The 23112-nt window shown below is 45.4% G+C and overlaps 1 protein-coding gene across 1 annotated transcript; it reads left to right on the top strand.

Moving 5' to 3' along the window:
• Nucleotides 1-681: 681 nt before the first annotated feature.
• LOC127335193 (protection of telomeres protein 1b) lies at nucleotides 682-5633 on the top strand. The gene is made up of 10 exons (XM_051361792.2): nucleotides 682-916; nucleotides 1739-1872; nucleotides 2039-2222; nucleotides 2955-3022; nucleotides 3665-3753; nucleotides 4017-4295; nucleotides 4382-4458; nucleotides 4552-4610; nucleotides 4853-5008; nucleotides 5175-5633. The coding sequence occupies exons 1-10, from the start codon at nucleotides 703-705 to the stop codon at nucleotides 5388-5390; spliced, it is 1476 nt and encodes a 491-aa protein (XP_051217752.1). The 5' UTR covers nucleotides 682-702; the 3' UTR covers nucleotides 5391-5633.
• The last annotated feature ends 17479 nt before the right edge of the window (nucleotides 5634-23112 follow it).

The following is a 23112-nucleotide window of genomic DNA, read 5'->3' as shown; positions in this document are numbered from 1 at the left end:
TTATGTGATGTTTGTTCGTGCAGCATTATGGATCAAGCGACACATATAGTATGTAGAGATAGTTATCACTGAAGGTGGTGTTAGTGGCCTGCACTAGTTGTGATGGAGCATGTGAACATCGGGCGGCGACCGAGAAACTTAAAAGTATTGATTGGACTCCTGCCGCTACTTCCATAGTAGCCACTCATCTTCTCTTCTACATTGATGAAAAAACTATGGTCTTCTTTTTACTTGAGAAACTATGTGTTCTTAGCAAAGTGGTGTATGAACTTGCCATACTCGTCTGGTGTTTAAATAGGTCTAGGTTGGATTACTCCCTCCCTCTCCGTTCATAAGGTAGGTCTGTGTGCATCCCTAGATCATAAATTTGATCAACATAATAAAAGGTATATACTAGAAAATATATATCGTTAGAAAGTTTAGATGTTCTACTTTCCAACGATATAATTTTTATATTTTATAATTTACATTATGTTTATTAAAATAACGATTTAGTGATACTTGCAAGCTCTATGCATCGGGACGAAGGAGGTAGTATATAGATTTTTGGTTGGTTAATTGACGGCAGCTCTCTTTTCTTAATTATTAATGTTTTTTCTAAGTTATTGTTCGCTTGTCCGCTAATTTTGGTCCCACTCGTCTCCAATTCGCAACATGACTGCCACACCGACACCGCCACCACTCTGTCTGCAAAATCGGAATATGGCGGCGGCGGCGGCGGCGGCGGCGAGCGAGCGGAAGCGGCAGCGCGAGGGGGACGAGCTTCCATCCACGGCGGCGATGTGGGCGATGTGGGCCGGGGAGGCGCAGTACGTGTACATATCTATCGCCGATGCCCTGAAGGCCGCAGGCGCCCGGGTGTGCCTCTTCGCCGCCGTCTCCGAGATCGGCGCCGCCTTCCGCAGCCGCGGCACTGGTGAGCCTCCCCACCCTCTTCCCTCCCACGCAACACCTGCCGTGCGCCCTCCCCCCTAGGGTTTTAGCTGCTGCACCGGTTGCGCTGCTTGGGGTGCTTTGGGGCTAGGTTAGGGACTCGGCGTGGTGCTCTGCCGTTGCTTCGTATTCCATAAATTCTGGAATATGTTGTTAAATTGGTTCCATGGAAGAAGGCGTTCTGTGGATGGAAAGTTTGTAACTTGGGAAGATATATTTTTATGGGCAATATACTGTTTCTTGGCACCAGCAAAAAGAAAACAATTTAATTTTCCAAGGCACACTTTAGTCTTCACATAAATCTGAACGGGTCACAATCAAATTGGGTTTTAAGAGCTACATAAAAGGATGCACTATATTCTCCTTTTGCACCCAACTTCCATCCTAGTCTATCTTGTTCCTCAGCTAAGTGGGCATCAGACTTTGCTAAAGCTGGTTCTACATCCCTCATTCTGAGCAGCCTCTCCATAGAAAATTCTCCTTATACACCCCGTCCTTCATTGAACAGATATGGAAATCACAGTCTTACTGCATGATAGACAATAAATATAGGAAAGTTGAAAGCGAAATATTGCTCTCCCTTCCACTCCGCTCTGAAACAAGTGGAGTTGCCATCCTCCACCTTATGACAGAATGCAAAAACACCCTCAAAGGTATGTATATAAGTCCCTGGAAGGTTAATGTAGAACTTTTTGAAACAAGATGGTTGATGTATATGGTATTTTTGTTTTATGTGTCTTAGTAATTCCATTCCTTCTTTATTCCTTTTTGCTTATTGATGAAAACACGGCTATTGGTTTTGCAGATTTCACTCTTACATTGAGGATTGCTGATCAATCACGTACAACTGGGATCTCTGTGACTTTCTTTGCTAATAACACTGCACTACTGCCCCGCGTTAAGTCAAGCGGAGATGTCATCAGTCTCCATAATGTTGTGGTATATCTCATGACTTCAAATATCCACTTGTCACATTATATTGCTTTTTTGAGGACTACAGTTTTGCACTTACATTGTTCTTTTGAATGCTTGTATGTGCATTTTTATTCCCTCTTTTTTTAACTATGTATTGCGGTGACTAGATCATGTATACTTTTTTCTGCAGATAACAATGCATTGTGGAGAATTATTTGTTACTTTTGACAAGAAGTCATCTTCATTTGCACTTTTTGAAGGGAAAGCATCTACAGAACTCAGGCCGTATCAGACTTCTATCAAATATCAAGAAAGCAAACAGGACGATGAAATTTTAACCAATATGAGAATGTGGCTTGCGTACCATCCTCCAGGTGACTCCTAGTTTAAATGCAAATGCTGTCATTTCTTTTGTCCACACGTCTACATTATATGCTGTGCGATGTTCCAATTGTGCCATTCGAAAAATTTGCACATCTGTTTCATACTGTCATACCATGGAGGCAAACATGATTATGAGCTTCAAGCCCAGACGCAAAGTCTGCTTTTGTCCATCTGACTTCTGGTGCTCTTGTCTCTTAAAGGCTATCACTGTTTTCAAAATTTTGCTCCTGCCACTTAATGCCATATGCATGAATGACTAGGCCCCATTAGTATATGATGGTCCTTTCTAATTAATTACTCTCCTGTTTCTGCAAGGGCAACACTATTTAAAAATTATTGATACATTAAACTTACACTGTCACTGATACCATTGGAGGTAAGGAATGCCTTTGTATATATGGTTTTCATTCAAGTATACTGCCAATCCAAATTTTATTGTACGAAGGGTTCCCTTTCTGCTGTTATCTGTTTCTTGCCATGATCTTGTTCTCTGTAACTGCTTGTCATTTCTATATCTGATGAATTTAAGCTATTCAGGTGATTTTAAATATACACATTACACCTTACTATCCTACCATGACCTATGCAAAACATTTCCTAGTGATTTATGTTATGTGTCTGTACACAGATACATGAAATATTTCTGTTTTCAACGTTAAATATATTCATCGTATATCTTTTGCGATATTTCTTGGTGTTTCTAATTGCTATTTTGTACATAGGTCTTAAAGATCTTGAATTACAGCTAAGAAGTGTAAAGTCTGATTCAACTTTTGATCTTGTATGCAAGGTTGGTTCTTTATTCGATCAAATCAAATTTGATACTCCCTCTTTGCCAAAACGTTGTGCATTTTAGTTTTAGTCAGTGATCTGGCAAATTTAGCATTTGGCACGTTGTGGCTGCTCTAATTAAGCAAACATGCCACATCACTTCACTTTTTGGAAAAGGAAATAATGACTAAGCCTCTCAATACTTTCAATTATTAGTCTAATCTGTTATGCAAAGTTTCAGGTGATTTTTTCATGTGACTAAAAAACATTTAATAAAAATCAATCAATATTAGTTGATGTCTTGTGATTTTTACTATTAAATAGTACAAAAGACAGGTTAAGGACTCCGTGCCATTTGGATGCGATTGACCATTTAAACATATGAAAAGTTGTTCATTTGATTTAGTGTGGCGCTGTAGCAACACACAGGCTCTGTGCTACTAAACCATATAAATATCTCAACGTTAAATACAGATAATATGAAAGTATATTACATGATGGTTTTAATAATATAGATACGATGTTGCAAATGTTGATATGTTTTTATACATACTTGATCAAACTTTACGAAGTTTGACTTAGACTAAAACTAAGATGTTGTACGTTTTAGCAAAGAGGGAGTACTAACTTCCACAGAGGCAAATCTATTTTTTCTCTGTAGGTACTTCATGTCTGTCAAGCTTCCACCAGCGAATGGATTTTTTATGTTTGGGATGGAACTGATGCTCCTGCAACTGAGTTTCAGACATTGTACGGTTAGAGTCTGTCATCATTGTTTTTTTACTTCTAATTCAGCAAGACGCGATAGTAAATAAAACCCACTATAGAGCATAGGGTGATGATAGTGCTTCGGACATATGATCAGGGCCTTCATAGGATTGTCTTGAAGTTAATATAACATCTTGAACTTGGGTATAGTAGCAAATAGACTCGGTTTCTTATAAAGTATATGCTAGTTTCACTATTTACTCTTTAAACTGAAAGTCTCTGTTATTCCCTTGATAACTTTGCAGTTTGAGCACGGAAGCATTTACATCAGCCCCTCTACATCTTGAAGAAACGCCTCTACCCAGGGAGGTTTTATGCACACTGCCTTGTATTGGAACTGTCCTCAGGATTTTCTCGAACAAGTTTTCCAAGGAAATACTACAGCTGCAAAGGAATGTTTACTGGGCCCGGTTCTGCAATATTACTTGCAAACAGGAGTTTGGCATTTGGAAAGGCACTTTGCTGGCTTCTAGTAGAGTTCGTCTTTTATCTAATGAAGATGGCAACGTCGTTGAACGATTGAAGTAAAATCTTCTCTTTTCTCATTAATGTTTAGCGCATCCTAAACTTCCTCTGGGAAAATATTTACCAGATGACTTAATAACTCCAGGATGTACGACAGTCGCTTAACCACCCAAGTTCATCGACAGCCAATGGCTAGCCTTCACAAGGCCTCTGATATTACTGGTATGGGATAAATTGCATAATTATGTGATGCATGTTTGCTGCCAGCTACTGTTTTCTAAGGCTTGACATGTGATATTTGTCAATTCTTTTCAGATGTGGAGTTCAATAGAGCAGGTTACACAACACTAATGGAGTCTCTCACCAATGAACAGGTAATACTCATTTCCCAACATTTTTTTGCATTTGTTCATCAGCTTCAGTTGCTGCACTAGTTTATCTCTTGAAGTTTTCAAGAATTGGGCTCTATTGCCTTTATCATGAGAAAATGTTCACCTCAATTGGATCACAGTGATGGCGTCTCTTCCATTTTGCTGCCTTACTAATCAAATACTGTCCTGGAAGTGTTCTGAAAACCAAAGTCAGCATCAATATTGACCTGTATCTTTTGTGCTAGGTGACGCACAAATTCAAAACCCTTGTCCGTGTGGTGTCAGCTTATCCTTGTCAAGGCAGTGACCTCCATTCACTATTGACTGGTAATCATTGCCTTCGGCTAACTCTCGAGGATCCCACAGCAAGAATTCATGCCTATGTCCACAAGGATGACGGGGTAAGTTTTTTTTATTAGAGGTGGGGTACGATGTTAAGAAGTTAGCCTTACGGCTTATGGATTTACCTCCAATGTTCATTCCCGCAAATAACAAAAAACTACTCGTGCCTAAAAATGCTTATTTTTCTGAAACCATGTGTACATGTGTTTGTCTTGTCCATATCAGGTCAGATTTTTCGGCGGTTTTCTCACGGCGAGCTCATTAACCAGAAAGATGAACAGGCTGCTGGGTGTCCCGGAACCAGAAGAAGCCGACGAAGACGCACCCTTGGCCAGGAACCCTCCTTGGATATGGTGCTGCCTGAAGTCTTACCGTGTTGACAAGTACGATCCCTGGGGCAGTAGACGGTACAGGATCTTCGGCACAGAGATCAGGGACTGAAATAGGCAGATGGTCCGTCCAAGGTGTGGCGAACTACCTTGTAGACGACGCTGTACAGTAGTATTAATTTGCGCTGCCGACTTAGAAGCAATTAGAAAACCCAGCGTTGCATTGGCACGAACCTTGCAATCATGGACGGAGAGGAGCAGCCTTTCAGTTGCTGCTATTGTTCCTAGAGCCAATCTGTTCTTGTAGCACTGTTGCTAATTCATGTATATTCATCGCTGGCTGCATTCTGTATTCTTTGACTCCTGCCCATCCGAGTCCAGAGGCATGATTGTACCCGAGTTCAGCGTGGTGGCCATGGGAACTCGCTGGTGCTCGAGATGAGGAAGTGCGGGCAGATCCATGACCCCAAGTCTTCGTCGCTGTGGCAATTCCGTTCTGCCTCATTGCTCAACAGGTTCGCGTTGACAGCGAGGTCTCCAGCAAAATTTCATGGCAAAAGCACATAAGCGACAGCAATTGATGTCTTTGGTTGTTTATTATGTACTAGCAAGAGTGCCCGTGCGTTGCACCGGGAGAAACAAATGCTCACCTCGTTGATGTTTGTCATGTTTTCTTCTATTAATGACGAATATATATAATCACTTATAAGAGTTCATTGATGCACGCGTCACCTTTATATAGATGTTATTAATATATGAATCCAAATGAATTTACATCTAGGATTTATTTTTATTAACCGGCAATGAGGAATATCACTACATTTTTTAGCACATGAAAAATATGACTACTGAAAAACAATATTGTTTACGGTAATTTTCTTGTATATTACCAAATCAGCGGGTTTAGGCAGCTAGGTCCACTCGCAATAAATTCACACACGCATATATGGATGATAAGAGAAGGGCATAAGATCCACTTAAAGCTCCAATATAGAAGGAACAAAGTTCACCAATTTTGGGAACTTGTGTAAACTAACTTTCTCAGGATTAGGCGAGAGATTAATAGGGCAGGGTGCTTGGCACTGAAGGTCGTCATCCATGGCCGCGGAACATCATGAACTGCTCACACCCAAGCCGGGCTGTGGGTTACAGGGTACCATTCCGTCCATTCGATCAGTGGCCGAACTACACCACTCTGCACCATCTCATTCGCCTAACTTCTTTCGTTCTCTTATTGGGACCCATAATGGCAAGCAGCGCACAACTTCATCCTTTCATTCTCTCATGGGAACCTATATTCTCCTTTCAATTTATGCACCACACAGGCAGCCCACGAGATACCGTCCATATCCATATTAATTTGCTCACAATCAACGGTGCTGCTACGATTCCCATGTCAGCTTGCTGATAATCCTGCACTTGGAACGTATATAAACAGGTACGGCTTGGTTTGAAGGAGCAAGGTGGGACTAAATCCTGAGTCAGCCAACGCCATGTACTTCTCTCTCTGTATAAATACAGATCGTTCCTTCTGATGTTCGGGCCGTTCTTTATTGGGTGGCCGGCCGGTTACTAAACGTGAATGTGATGGGCCGTTATTCATTGGACTGATCCATATTGGCTCCTTCGGCTGAAACGAAGCCCACACTATATTAGGAAGCGAAGCGAGTGGAGCGATCGGGTCATCACCTGGCTACTCCATCTTCTTCCGTTGACCGCCGCCATCACCTCGATTCCAATCTCCGCCTGGCATTTCTCCTTCCCCGATCTGGCTTTTTCCGTGACGTCTCTCTTCCTTCGTCCTCCCTCCCATGGGGCGCTCCCTCGGCAGCCGCACGCCGCCCTCCTTCGCGGCCTCGCCTCCCTGCACGAGCTCTGGCCGCGCCATGGCCGCCGCACGAAGCTCGCACCAAACCTTGGCTTCCCTCCCGAAACTGCAGTCGACCTCCGCTCCACCTCGCCGCGCGCAGAGATGAGCCCGCCGCCAACGAATTTGTGTGTACCTGTCTGGTGCAAGAGATGTGTGTCCCGCTTCATGGTCTGCGCATTCTCCGCTCTGGTGGTCGGCGAGGGACCAACCGGCGGCGGGAGGCGCGCAGAAAGGGCGCTAGCGGCGGGGGCCTGGACGGAGTGTCCCTGGTGGCGGGAGGCTTGCGAACGGTGGGGGCTATCCGACGGCGGGAGGCGCGCAGAAGGAGCGCCAGCAGGCGATGCGCGCGGTTCAGGCAGAACAGTTCTCTACTTCTCTGCTCTCGGCTGGAGGAAGAAAAGGAAAACGAATCGGTACATGGTAATTTGATGTATTATGTGGTTTGATGGGAGGGCAAAACGGTCCCAAAAAAAGCGTTGACGAAAATTTTGGCAGAAACCTTAGCTCCTTTATTATTAGTATATAGTATATATAGATTATCATGCAAGAAACAAAGCAAATTGTCCGAGTTTCAGACTTTCAGCGCGGTGTCGTGATTCATACAAACATGTACAACTCGCTGTTGCTTGATACGCGTTGTACTTAATTTGGCTTGCACTGCCAGTTACCCTGTGTTTTCCCATTGCAGATGCACGCTATAAGAACTTTTTGAGTGCTGGCTGACAGAAAAGTTGCGGACTTTGTTGAAATGTGGATTTGCACTTGACAAATTAGAATCAGATAGGCCCTTTTTTTGAGTGCAAATTGAAAATCCGCACTAGCAATAACGTAGCATTTCTTTCTTCCCAACATGCCTATTTGTATGTTCCCACGAAACAAAGATTCTAAACGTGCCTATTTGGACATACTAGCAAAATGATAACGATAGTAGCACAAATTTAGGACTCTAATATGGAGCGGACGTTCTGCGGGGTGAACAAATTATAGGGCGTGTTTGGTAGCCTGGGCTCGCATCGGGCCATCTATTTTCGGCCCGTTTGGTTACCTAGCCTCGCCCACGTTGTTGCAGGAATCTGTTCTCAAAGCACCCTCGGGCCAGGCCTGGAGGAACGTCCGGTTCGGCCGTTTCTAGCGAGCCACCCCCTTCCCGCAGAACTCGAGAACGCCGCGTTCCCGCAGAGCCGCAGCGGACGCGAGGTCGCGAAATCTCGGTGGGATGAATTCGGTCACCGCTTGAAATTTCGCTACCGCATATAGGGGCGGCTCTCTCACTGCCAAATCCAAATCCCCCATTCCCCCCATTTCGAGCTCATCCACCCTTCCCGATCTAGCGACATGGCTGACTCTTCCTCACCCGCACGGCCGGCGAGGCTTGCGGCGGCGATGGTGGCTGTGGCGGCGGCTACTGGCCGCGGATGGTCGTCTTCTTCCTGTGTGTCGATGACTTCGGTTGTGGTAAGTTTCTGCAAACCCTAGCCTTGCATCTAGATATTTTAGGTACACAGGGGGTCTGAACGAATCCATTGTAGGATATTCCTTCGTCGCCTCGACCCGAGGTTGTGGAGGTTGTCTAGGTTGCATCTGACTCTACCACGGGAACGGTTGTCGCCGTTGCATCTGACTCTTCCACTGGGACGCTAGTGCTGCCTGCATCTTCGCAATGGTCCCTGCTTCCCTGACCTCAGTGCTGCGTGTGGCTCCTTTGACTGTAAGGCCGCTCTTACTTTTCTCGCTCTTCATTGATGTGGTACCGCTTAACGATGTGGATGTGGTAGCGGTAGTTCATTGATGTGGTAGTGCTTAAGGATGTGGATGTGGTAGTGGTAGTTCATTGATCTGGTAGTGTTTTTTCATGTAGGCGATCATACTATTGGGCTCCCCTGATCTTTCTGTTCCCGTTTGTCAATGTTGAGCAATGTCTGATTGCAAGCAAACCAGCCATGGTTTGAAAACCTGAGCTTTAAGAGTTTATGCTCAACCGATTGGTTCAGCTCGTCCGTACTGGCGTCTGTTTCAACATGGGATTCAAAGAGCAGCAGATGAAGAAGGTAGATGCTGATGTTCTTGCATTCACTAGCATACATCTGACCACTTTTCGGCTCTACAACCACATCAGAAACTGGATGACCAAGTGGAGTGTCATATTGAAAATGAAAACCGATCCCCATTCTGGCCTGGAGCGAAGATGATTGCTGCTTCTATGCTCCTGATGAAGATACGGCGGACGAGTACATTCAGGTAGTAAGCCTCATTGAGTTCCTTCATAGATCTGTATGTGAATGTCGTCCGCACTAACAGTTGTTCCTTGTGGTTTGTAGCGCTATCCGAGGCATCGTCAGTACGTCAACATCGTCAGTACGTCGGGACCATCTTCACGCCCCGGTTTGTCTGCATGGCGCAGCTGTTCCAACTTAACTTGCTGGTCAGGGCTATCAACTTCATTGCAGACAATAAAGAAGAGTATGCTGAGTACCATAAGCTGCAGCCACCGGAGAGGAGGAGCTGGCTTAGGACCTTTCTTCGCAAGCAGTTTCCTGCTTAGTGCTTCTGCATCCTTGGTCATGATATGCTGATTTTGGGAGGTGGTCTCGTATCCCTCCATTAGCTAGGACTTGCTACAACCTGATCCCCGGTCTGTAACATTAAACTTGTTCGATGTGGTATATACTAACCCCTCGTATGATGAACCTGTGATGCATCACGAAGTATAATTGATTCGCTCGTGATGCAAAGCCCACTAAGTAGTTGATGTGTATTACCATCACCTTTTGATGAATTAAATCTGGTGAATGTGTTGTTATTCAGTTAGCAGTGGGTAACCTCACCGCTCTAAGGGAAGAGGTTACCGCACCTCGCTCCTATCTGCAACCAAATAGGGTGTGGGATGCACGAGCCAGACACCTAAACAATGGGACCTGGGTTCCCTCTCTGGTCCAGAAAAGGTGGCCCAGACTACCAAACGACCTGCGTTTCATGGCCCATGGACAGTTCGCGACGAGCAGGTCAGCCCATCTCACTGGCGTAGTTAGCCACAAAATGGATGCAAGGTACCAAACGCGTCCGTAGAGTTGGCCCTTGGCAATGGTCTAGCCTTCACCATCGATAAAAAAAAGTTAACAATTTGTTTGCTCCGTGTACTACAATTCAGACTTCGATCAATATATTTTTTCCAAATTTCATAAGGGCATCTCCAACGGGGCGACGTATTTCGGACGTCTAAATTGTCCGCGGGCGTCTGTTTGCGTCGTCTGGCAGACGCAGAAATGGTCCTGCGTTCGTTTGCATCTGGGGGTGGCTCCAGCGGGCCGACGTATTTTCGGCGCGGACCAGCTTATTTCAGGAAATTCAAAAAAGAGGTTGTAGCCTCAAATTTGCACGAAATTACAACCTCAAATTGAGGTCTGAAATAAGTTCATCACACTTTGCACATGGTACGGTGCAAAGTGGAGTTCAAAAGGGGCACAACAAGTCCTGAACAACAATAAAAAGTCCAAAAGGAGGCCAAGGTGCTGGGCGCATGGCGCCGGTGATCAGGCGTCCCCCGCACGGATTTCAGCGCGCCTCTCCATGAACTAGGCCCTGGTGTCGTCGTCGACGCTGCTCAAGTCGGCTAGCATGATCCTTGTGTCTTCTGCATGGGTCTTGGCCTCGGTGTCCATCCTCCTGGCCTCGGCGTCACGCAATTTGGCCTCGGCGTCTGCCTTTTTGGCCTCGACGTCCATCCTTTGGACCTCAATGACCTCTTTCGTGAGGTTGAGGTAGATGGCAGCTGCGACCTCTTTTTCCAGACGCCTCTTCTCGTTCCTAGCAGTCAAGGCAGCATGATTCTCGGCCATCATCTTCTCCAGGCTCTGGGTGAACGCAATGGCCTGTGCCTCCCGGGCTAGATCGGCCTTGGTAGCCTTATGGCCTCGGGGATGAGGTGGAAGGGCTTGACGGCCATGATCATCGTCTTCGCCGTCGAGGTTGACCGCTGTCCCATTCTTCACAGCTTCATCGTAGGCCCCAAAGCTTGCCTTCCACTTCTCCGAGCTTGTCCCAACAATGGACCATATGAAAGCCCTTCTTATGCACTACCTTGAATCTCTCCAAGGCCCGAGATACCTGCAATCACGCCAACGCCGCTAATGATGTACATAGAATGATGTAAATAGAATAGAATGATGATGGTTGTATCTTGTTTACCACTGAAATGACGCTAACGCCGCTTACGAGGTGCCTCTTAGTATGTTCGACGGTCGAGTAGAACTTGCATACTTGTCTCTTGTTTGATGTAGTTCCATCTTTTTCTGAGGGACTCTTTCGTGCGAGGGCTTGGCATGTGGTAGGGCGGGTGCATCTTGGTCTCGTTGTACTCCTGCATGACCTTGACCCAATACACCTTGCCTTTTTGTTGGGCGCCGTTAATACAGTCACGGCTTGTTGCCAGCCATGCGTCTCACAAACACTTGTCCTCGTCGTCGATGAATCCTTGTGTCCAGTGGCTCTCCCCCTTCTTCTTGGTAGCATTGTCCGTGGTGAGGACACGCTGTGTTGGCGCGTCCTCAAAGTCATCGACGCACACGGGTGTTGGCTGCGTGGGTTGGGTGGAGAACAGTCGTGCCCCATCGATGTCCTCTGCATCTTGCGTCGGTGCCCACTTATCATGCGGGCCTTTCCCGGCCCGTTCGTCGCCAACGAAGTCGCCGCCGAAGATCATGGCCTCGATGTCTGCCTCATTCCGGTCCTTCCAATAGGCCTACGAATGACCGGACGTCAGACACATGATACACGGCAGTCGCACACATTGAGGAGAGCTCACGTACCGGGTCGTCCATCGTCGGGGCAGGCGGTGCCATTTCGTCGAACAGGATGCGGGGCACCGGCATGCTCTCCTCTGGCGGCTGGCGCGTCTTGTGTGTCGCGCCCGGGCACGAGTCACCGCTTCTAGGCATCCGGTTGAGGTCAGGAACCGGCGCCCCGTTGAACTGCATCGGCGCGCCTTTCAACTGCACTGCGGCACGCCAAAGGCGAACCGCGACGCCGGGTGGACATGCAAGGGAGTGGGAATTCCAGGACGCAGCTAGGAACTTACCGAGCTCACCGACGAGGCCGGAGGAGCAACGCCGGAAATCCTCTCTCGCTTGAGGAGCATGCAGGCCCCAGCTAAGCTCGGATGGAGGGCTACTTGCGCGAGGCCGGCTTTCATCTGCATCTGCCACGCCTACTGGTTGGTGGCCGCAACAGTCTTCTCCTTCAGGTTCCTGCGCCGGCCGCGACGCTTCGCGGTCTCGACACATTTCTCCTCCTTGGACAACACCTTCTTTGCCGCCTTCGTCTTTGCCTCCCGGCCGCCGGTGGTGGCCCGCTTTTCTTCCGCCGGAGTTGCAGCCTCCATTCTGGCTATGATCGTGGCTACATGGGAGTGTGGGGCGGCGGCGGGTACGAGGACGTCCATCGCTTCTGGACGCTCGCGCTGGTCTACTTTGATTTTTCGCGCGGGGAATGGCCACTGGCGGAAATAATATCGGCCTCCCTACCACTGACGTGCGGGTCCTACGTTATTTTCGGCGGACACTCGACGCGACCGCGGAGCGTCCGCGGAGACGCAAACCTGACGCATATTTGGGCCAGGTTTGTGTCGCCGCGGACGGCCCGATCACTTTGCGTCGCCCCACTGGAGCAGGGCCCAGACGCATTTTCGGTCACGGCGGACGCAAACGGTCGCTCAGCGTCCGTTTGCGTATGCCCTAAAAGCATCTCCAGTCGCTGCTGGAATTTTTGGGCATTTGGCTTTTGGCCCATGGCCCATTATCAAATTCTGAAACTCACATGGCCCATTCCAAAAATCAGTGGCACTAGTGGGGGCTAAAGTTTAGTCCACATTGCTAGTTGGGAGAGAGTTGGAGTGGTATATAAGTTGGGCTGTTCTAGTCGTAGTAAGTGAGTGAGAAGAGAGAGAGCCCTCGTGCACTCCTCCTCCTCCGCCGCCCGCCTCGCCTCGTCACGACGCGCAGCGGGTTGCGGGAATCTCGCCGAGCCGAGCTTATCTTTTTGCTGTTTGGGAAATTAATTGTGTAATCAATTACAAGTCATTAACATACATTAACACAGCCATTTTCATTCCGGTTTTTCTGGATCGTGAACTCGTATGTGGGCTACGTCCCACGACCTTCCCGAACCGCACTATATAAGCGCGGACGCAAACCCTAGCCTGTACGAGACATATACGCGACTACTTGTTTCCAGTTCATTGCGCCGCCGCCTTTGTCTTCCTCATCCCGTCCGTCGGCGTGCACCGACTGCCGGGACAGTAGGCCTCCGGAACCCTGCCTCTCGTGAACCTGTACGGGTGAGGGGCAATCAGGTTTTTGGGGAGCGCTCCGGCGCGACTACTGGCATCACGATGTCATCATCGAACGACGAGTTCCTCCACATCGGCAACTTCTTCCCGGACCTGAGCGACTTCTTCGGCAACCTCAACATGGGCGACAACGACGCTGCTGTGAAGTATGTGATCTTGTCTTTTCTCTTTCAGTTTCTGTTAGAGTTTCTTCTTCTAGTTTCTGTGGTAGATGCGATCGGTTTGTCTTGTTTAGATTTGATCTGTTCATCTATCTTACTAGTCTACACGATTAGTTTATTTGTTGTTTTCATAATCATGATTTATCAATTACTTCTACGGATTATTTCATATGGGTATTTGCTTATATATTCAACAATCCAAAAACCTGATTATAGGCAAATCAATTCAAGCAACGTTGTTGCCGCTACTCGACCTCACCTCTTTGATGGTATGCATTACAAGAGGTGGTGCACAAAGGCAGTTCTATGGTTTACAAACCTAGGCTGTTTTAGCGCCACAGATGCTAGACCCGAGGGGCCTCTTTCTGCATAGGAGTAGGAAAAGTTTGAGAAGGTCGACGCCATGTTTAAGGTGGCCCTCGTTCAGCATTCTTGGGGACAACATTGTTGACCCGTACATGGCTTTCGACCATGGTAAAGATGCGTGGGATGCGCTCGAGGCCAAATTTGGGGTCTCGGATGCTGGCATTGAATTGTATGTCATGGAGCAATACTATGACTACAGGATGACTGATGAGCGCTCCGTGGTTGAGCAGGCTCATGAGATTCAGTCCCTTGCCAAAGAACTCGATCAGTTTAAGTGTACCTTACCGGACAAATTTGTGGCCGGTGACATTATTGCCAAGCTTCCTCCTTCGTGGAGGAACTTTGCTACTTCTCTGAAACATAAGAGACAAGAGTTTTCCATTTCAGATCTCATTGGCTCGCTTCATGTGGAAGAGAAGGCGAGAGAAAAGGACACACGTGCTCGTAGTTTTGAGGGAGGTTCTAGTGCCCATGTGGTACAGAAGAAAAACTTCCAATCTCACAAGTCTAAGAATAAGAACAATGGAAAAGGCAAGTTTGACGAGAAGAACAAAGCCTCCAACTCAACCAACTTCAAGAGGAAGACTCCTTATAAGAAGAAAGGGAACTGCCATGTTTGTGGCGCTCCTGGACATTGGGCTCCTAATTGCCAAGAACGCCATGATCGGCGTGGGAATAGTGGCAAGTACGCAAATATTGTTATTGGCGTTGATACTGAAATGAAGGACGTTGGGTACGGTATTTCTCCTACTGTCCTTTCAGTACGTAATTCTTCTGATTGGTGGATAGACACCGGAACCAATACACATGTATGTTCTGATGTTTCTATGTTTTCTTCTTATCAGGTCGCAAGGACTTCCTCCGTGCTGATGGGAAACGGCTCACGTGCTTCTGTTCGTGGTGTTGGTACGGTGGATCTGAAGTTTACTTCGGAAAAGATCATCCAGCTGAAGAATGTGCATCACGTTCCCTCCATTAATAAGAATCTCGTTAGCGGATCACTTTTATGTCGAGATTGTTTAAGTTGGTTTTGGAGTCCAATAAAGTTGTAATTTCCAAGTGTGGATAATTTTTTTGGAAAGGGTTATGTGTGCGGAGACTTGTTCCGCTTATCTTTGTCAGACTTATGTACTCAAATTATTAATCATGTTTGCGATGATAGTGAGTCCGATATTTGGCATTCACGACTTTGTCATATTAATTTTGGGTGCATGACGCGGCTAGCGTATATGAATATAATTCCGAAATTTGCTATTGTCAAGAAATCCAAGTGCTAAGTATGTGTGCAAGCTAAGCAACCACGTAAGTCTCACAAGACTGCGGAGGCAAGAGACTTGGCACCACTGGAGCTTATACATTCGGATCTTTGTGAAATGAATGGTGAATTGACAAAAGGAGGGAAAATATACTTCATGACTTTAATTGATGACTCTACTCGATATTGTTATGTGTACCTCCTGAAATCTAAAGATGAAACTCTTAATCACTTCAAAATCTTTAAAGCTGAAGCAGAAAACCAACTTGATCGAAAGATCAAACGGCTAAGGTCTAATTGTGGTGGAGAGTATTTTTCCAACGAGTTTGATTCTTTTTGTGCGGAACATGGTATTATCCATGAGAGGATGCCTCCCTACTCACCTCAGTAAAATGGGGTTGCCGAAAGAAAGAACCGTACTCTAACTGATTTGGTTAACGCCATGTTAGATACATCGGGTCTATCCAAGGCATGGTGGGGGGAGGCGATATTGACTGCATGTCATGTCCTAAACCGTGTCCCCACAAAGAACAAAACCATTACCCCTTTTGAGGAATGGGAAAGGAAAAGGTTGAAACTCTCTTACGTACGAACTTGGGGATGTATGGCGAAAGTAAATGTGCCGGTACCCAAGAAGCGCAAGCTTGGACCAAAAACCGTGGATTGTGTTCTTCTGGGATATGCATTTCATAGCATTGGCTACAGATTTTTGATAGTAAAATCAGAGGTATCCGACATGCATGTTGGTACAATTATGGGGTCGAATGATGCGACTTTCTTTGAGGACATCTTTCCCATGAAAGACAAGTCTAGCTCATTGATACGTCCAAAACGTATCTACTTTCCCGAACACTTTTGCTATTATTTTGTCTCTAATTTGTGTATTTTGGATACAACTAACACGGACTAACGTTGTTTTCAGCAGAATTGCCCTGGTGTCTCATTTTTGTGCAGAAACTCAACTTTCAGGAAAATCCCCGGGATTAATTCCAATGGGCCTATTTTCACATAATATTGACGGAGCCAGAAGACCAGAAGGAGGGGGGCCACGAGGCACCCACCCCACAAGGCGGCGCGGCAGGCCCCTGGGCCGCGCCGGCCTATGGTGGCGGCGCCTCGGCCAGCCTCTGACGCTCCCCTCTGGACTACTTAAGGCTTTCGACCTAAAAACGCACGGGGGTTAGACGAAATCGCCAGAAGACATCCAGAACACCGCCGCCATCGCGAAACTCTGTCTCGGGACCAGAAACTCCGTTCTGGCACTCCGCCGGGACGGGGAATTGGAGGAGATCATCGCCATCATCACCACCGACGCCTCTCCATCGACCAGCCATGTTTCCCCCATCCATGTGTGAGTAATTCCCCCGCTATAGGCTGAAGGGGATGGTAGGGATTGGATGAGATTGGTCATGTAATAGCATAAGATTGTTAGGGCATAGTGCCTAGTATCCGTAATTGGTACTTTTATGATATTGTTGCAACTTGTTATGCTTAATGCTTGTCACTAGGGCCCGAGTGCCATGATCTCAGATCTGAACATGTTATCAATTCATGATGATATTCATTGCTTTATGATCTTACCTGCAAGTTGTATACACATATTGCTGTCCGGAACCCGAGGCCCCAAAGTGACAGAAATTGGGACAACTGGAGGGGAAGGCGGTGATATGAGGATCACATGTGTTCACGGAGTGTTAATGCTTTGCTCCGGTGCTCTATTAAAAGGAGTACCTTAATTATCAGTAGATTTCCTAGAGGCCCGGCTGCCACCGGCTGGTAGGACAAAAGATGTTGTGCAAGTTTCTCATTGCGAGCACGTACGACTAAATATGGAACACATGCCTATGGTTGTTTAGTACTTGGATATTGTTTTATTACTATCTGCAAATGCCCTGCCTTGATTGTTACATGATTTCTCTCATCCATGCAGCACCTGTTCATCCATCCATGTGCCTACATTATTTTAACCCTGCTGTTTACTATAATCACTAATGTTGTCTTTGTTACACTGCTGCTGATATTTCACTACTGCTACTGCTATAAAACTGTTGCTACTGATAAACTCTTGCGAGCAAGTCTGTTTCCAGGTGCAGCTGAATTGACAACTCCGCTGTTAAGGCTTACAAATATTCTTTGGCTCCCCTTGTGTCGAATCAATAAATTGGGTTTTACGTCCCTCGAAGACTGTTGCGATCCCCTATACTTGTGGGTCATCACTCATCAAATCAGGAGATGCCTAGTTCATCAAGTCAGGAGTTAGTTACAATTCTTGAACCTACCATTGCGATAGAACACTATGATAATCCTGTGGAGGACGACAATGAAGCTCCCAAAAGGAGCAAGAGATAGAGGAATGCAAAGTCCTTTGGTCATGATTTCATTGTGTACCTTGTGGATGATACTCCCACTTCTATTTCAGAAGCCTATGCATCTCAGGATGTTGACTACTGGAAGGAAGTTGTCCGTAGCGAGATGGATTCCATCTTAGCCAATGGAACTTGGGAGGTTACTGATTGTCCTTATGGGTGCAAACTTGTAGGACGCAAGTGGGTGTTCAAGAAAAAGCTTAGGCCCGATGGTACTATTGAAAAATACAAGGCACGACTTGTGGCCAAGGGTTATACTCAGAAAGAAGGCGAAGACTTCTTTGATACATACTCACCTGTAGCTCGACTGACCACTATTCGAGTACTAGTTTCCTTGGCTGCCTCCCATGGTCTTCTCGTTCATCAAATGGATGTTAAGACAACTTTCCTAAGTGGTGGAGAGCTCGATGAGGAAATTTATATGGAGCAGCCTGATGGATTTGTAGTAGATGGTCAAGAAGGAAAGGTGTGTAAGTTGTTGAAGTCTTTGTATGGGCTTAAGCAAGCGCCTAAGCAGTGGCATGGGAAGTTTGAAAGAACTTTAACCCAGAAGGCTTTGTTGTAAACGAAGCTGACAAGTGTGTATACTATCGCCATGGTGGGGGCGAGGGAGTTATTCTTTGTCTCTATGTCGATGACATATTGATATTTGGGACCAACATTACTGTGATTAAGGAGGTCAAGGAGTTCCTATCTCGTTGTTTTGAGATGAAGGACTTGGGAGTAGCTAATGTGATCTTAAACATCAAGCTGCTGAAGGATGATGATGGTGGGATTACATTGCTTCAGTCCCACTATGTGGAAAAGATCCTGAGTCGCTTCGGGTATAGTGATTGCAAATCTTCTCCAACGCCTTATGATCCTAGTGTGATAATTCGTAAGAATAAAAGAATTTCTAGAGATCAATTGCGATATTCGCAGATCATTGGCTCGTTTATGTATTTAGCCAGCGCCACGAGGCCTGACATCTCATTTGCTGTAAGTAAACTCAACAGTTTTGTGTCTAGACCTGGAGATGTTCATTGGCATGCTCTTGAGAGAGTTTTGCGCTATTTGAAAGGCACTGCGAGTTATGGCATTCACTATACTGGGTATCCAAGGGTATTTGAGGGTTATAGTGATGCAAATTGGATATCTGATGTTGATGAGACTAAGGCCACAAGTGGTTATTTGTTTACACTTGGAGGTGGCGATGTTTCCTGGAAGTCTTGCAAGCAGACCATCATTACGAGGTCAACTATGGAAGCAGAACTCATAGCATTAGACACAACCACTGTTGAAGAAGAGTGGCTTCGTGAGCTCTTGATGGAATTACATGTGGTTGAGAAACCAATACCCGCTATTCCTATGAACTGTGATAATCAAACTGTGATCGTCAAAGTAAACAGTTCTAAGGATAATATGAAGTCATCAAGGCATGTGAAGAGGAGACTGAAAACTGTCAGGAAAATGAGAAACTCCGGAGTTATAGCGTTTGATATATCCATACGTCTAGAAACCTGGCAGACCCCTTCACAAAGGGACTATCACGAAATCTGATAAAAAATGCATCGAGGGAGATGGGTATGAGACCCACACTATGAGCTACCCACGGTGGTAACCCACTCTATGTGATCGGCGATCCCGTGAATTAGAGCTGGGAGACAAGCTGTTGGTCAGCTAGGAGGAGAGTATATATCCCTATAGCAATTTTACCACTCCGTAAGATGCAATACTCTCCTAATCTGCATGGCAGGTTGATAATTATCTTAATGTGTTCTAAGTGGCTTATTTTAGCAGAGATGTTATCCTGCAGAACATCTTTTGAAGAACACACCTATATGAGTCTGATTGTTAAACATCGCAATCTATGAGAGTTGGGTGCTCTCTAGTAAACTCATGAAAGTCCCTGGAGTATGACGTATAAGCTCCAAACCGCGAGGAAGCCTCGCGGCAGCCTAGTATCGGTCTAGGCTTTGTATGAAGCTAGTGCGCAGAAAACTTGTAGTTCAAGGCATAGTCCACTATCCAAGTTGCAATCTAGTGTAATATGAAGCTTTAAGTGGAAGTTCAACTTAACAGTCTCCACGACATACCGGTATATAAAACAATGTTCTGGAAACTTATTGATGAGATGTGCCAATGAGAGTTTGTGGGGGATTGCTGGAATTTTTGGGCATTTGGCCTACAACAAATGTGACATTCTATGACGCTCATTCTGTGACGATACAGTGAAAAAACGTCAGGGAATAGTCAAAATTTCAGAAACTGTGACGTTTTTTTACTGAAACGTCATGGAATGAGCGTCATAGAATGTCACATATGTTGGCCCATGGTCCATTATAAAATTCTGAAACTCACATGGCGCATTCCAAAAATCAGTGGCAGCACTAGTGGGGGCTAAAGTTTAGTCCCACATTGCTAGTTGGGAGAGAGTTGGAGTGGTATATATGGTGGGCTGTGATACGTCTCCAACGTATCGATAATTTCTTATGTTCCATGCTTGTTTTATGACAATACCTACATGTTTTGTTCACACTTTATATCGTTTTTATGCATTTTCCGGAACTAACCTATTGACGAGATGCCGAAGTGCCAGTTCCTGTTTTCTGCTGTTTTTGGTTTCAGAAATCCTAGTAAGGAAATATTCTCGGAATTTGACGAAATCAACGCCCAACATCTTATAATTCCACGAAGCTTCCAGAACACCGGAGGGACACCAGAAGAGAGGCCCAGGGCCACCACACGTGTGGGTGGCGCGGCCCAGGGGGGGTGCCCCCTACTGTGTGGCTGCCCCGCAGCCCCTCCGACTCTGCCTCTTCGCCTATTTAGGCCTCCCTGACCTAAAACATCGACACGGATTGACGAAACACCAGAAAACCTTCCAGAGCCGCCGCCATCGCGAAACTCCAATTCGGGGGACAGAAGTCTCTGTTCTGGCACCCTGCCGGGACGGGGAATTGCCCCCGGAAGGCATCTCCACCGCCATCTCCACCGCCATCGCTGTCTCCATGATGAGGAGGGAGTAGTTCACCCCCGGGGCTGAGGGCTCTGCTGTAGCTATGTGGTTCATCTCTCCCTTTGTGATCTAGTTGAATATCATCTATGTGCTACTCTAGTGATGTTATTAAAGTAGTCTATTCCTCCTCCATGATGTAATGTTGATAGTGTGTGCATCATGTAGTACTTGGTATATGCTATGATTGTGATCTCTTGTAGATTATGAAGTTAACTATTACTATGATGGTATTGATGCAATCTATTCCCCCTTTCATAGTCTGTCGGGTGTGCATGCTATGTTAGTACTCGGTATAATTTCGTTGGTCTATCATGCACTCTAAGGTTACTTAAATATGAACATCGAATGTTGTGGAGCTTGTTAACTCCGGCATTGAGGTGCTCTTGTAGCCCTACACAATTAATGGTGTTCATCATCCAACAAGAGAGTGTAGAGTGGTTTTATTATGTGATCATTGTTGAGAGTGTCCACTAGTGAAAGTAGGATCCCTAGGCCTTGTTTCCACACATCGAATCTCCGTTTGTTTACTGTTCTGTTGCATGTTTGCTCGCTGCCATATTTTATTCAGATTGCTATTACCACTCATATTCATCCATACCACTTGTATTTCACTATCTCTTGGCCAAACTAGTGCACCTATACATCTGACAAGTGTATTAGGTGTGTTGGGGACACAAGAAACTTCTTGTATCGTGATTGCAGGGTTGCTTGAGAGGGATATCTTTGACCTCTTCCTCCCTGAGTTCGATAAACCTTGGGCGATCCACTTAAGGGAAAACTTGCTGCTGTTCTACAAACCTCTGCTCTTGGAGGCCCAACACTGTCTACAGGAATAGAAGCGTGCGTAGACATCAAGCTATTTTCTAGCGCCGTTGCCGGGGAGGAAAGGTAAAAGGCACTCACACTCTGGTCCCAGGTAACTAAGTTATTTTCTGGTGCCGTTATTTCCTTTAGATCCTGCAATTGCATCTTTTTGTTTCTTGTTTTACACTAGTAAGGCATAATGGAAAACAACTGTGAGCTTTTTAATTTATTTCCTAAGTTAAGACATAAATTGTGTGATGCGAAAATTAAAAAACCTATGGAACCTTATTTGCATGCTAGTAGCAATGTTATTAGTATGAACGCAATCACTCCTAATGCTATGGAGAAGTCTAAGCTTGGGGAAGCTAGTTTTTATGATCTTTTTAGCTTCCCATATTTAGGGGAGAAAATTTGCTCTGATAATTCTTTATCTCCCATATGCGATAACTCTAATGATGCTTGTGATATTTTAAATCCACCTACTGCAAGTACTGCTTTCAAGATACCCATGAAAGTTACTGAACGTGTTATGGATAACCGCTATGAAGGGGATGGAACTGTCCATCCTGGAGATCATTTACTGTTTTTGTATGAATTATGCGGGTTATTCAAGTGTGCAGGTATCTCTATGGATGAAGTGAGGAAGAAACTATTCTCTATTTCGCTGACTGGTAAAGCGGCGCATTGGTATAAATTGCTGAAGAATAGTCATTCTCTTGGTTGGGAGGAAATTGTATCTCTCTTTTATTCTAAATTTTATCCTCCTCATGAAGTGCATATTGATAGGAATTACATTTATAACTTTTATCCTCGTGATGGAGAGAGTATTTCTCAAGCATGGGGGAGATTGAAGTCACTTATGCTCAAATGTCCCATTCATGAGCTCCCCCGTAATGTTATTATTAATAATTTTTATGCAAGGCTTTCAGGACATCACACGGACTATCTAGATGCCTGTTTGGAGGTATCTTTCACAAGCAAGGAGGTTGAAGCTAGGTGGGATCTTCTTGATCGGATTGAGGAGAACGCTGAAGGATGGGAGAACAACAAAGGTAAAGAGTCAGGTATAAATTATGATTATGAATGCATTGAAGCTTTTATGGATACTGGTAAATTTCGAAATATTAGTGCTACTTATGGTCTTGACTCTCAAGTTGCTGCAAATCTTTATAAAGCTTTTGCCTCTCATTTTGAATTGCCTAAGAAGAATTTTGATAAGTATCATGAACCTTTTAAAGATGCTTGCATGAAAGATGAAATTGTTGTTAATGATTGCAATAAACATGCTCAAACTCCTAAGAATGCTATTTCCTATAAGCATGCTAATTTTTGTGGAATGCATAGACCTTGTGAAATTAATCAAATTGAAGATGAATATTGTATCCATCATATTAATGAAAAAACTAGAAAGTGGTCTAGGGCTCTAGATGATCTTGGTAAAAAAGTTTGTGCCATCTATCCTTTTATTTGTGAACTTTGCCATAGAGCGGGTCATTTTAATTTTCAATGCTCATCCAATGATAATTTGAACCCCATTAGTGTTGCAAGTTTGTATTGTGATGATGAAATTACTCCTAATCAGCATGATGAACTTACTTTATTTTTGTGGTGTGAAGAGTTATCAAGAAAAATCTCTTTGTTACATATGAGTGATCTTGATATTGATGATGT

This window comes from Lolium perenne, chromosome 2, assembly GCF_019359855.2.
Source record: "Lolium perenne isolate Kyuss_39 chromosome 2, Kyuss_2.0, whole genome shotgun sequence".
In the NCBI taxonomy this organism is placed as follows: Eukaryota; Viridiplantae; Streptophyta; class Magnoliopsida; order Poales; family Poaceae; genus Lolium; species Lolium perenne.
The sequence above is the reverse complement of the archived record's forward strand: the minus strand, read 5'-3'. Positions and strand labels throughout refer to the sequence as shown.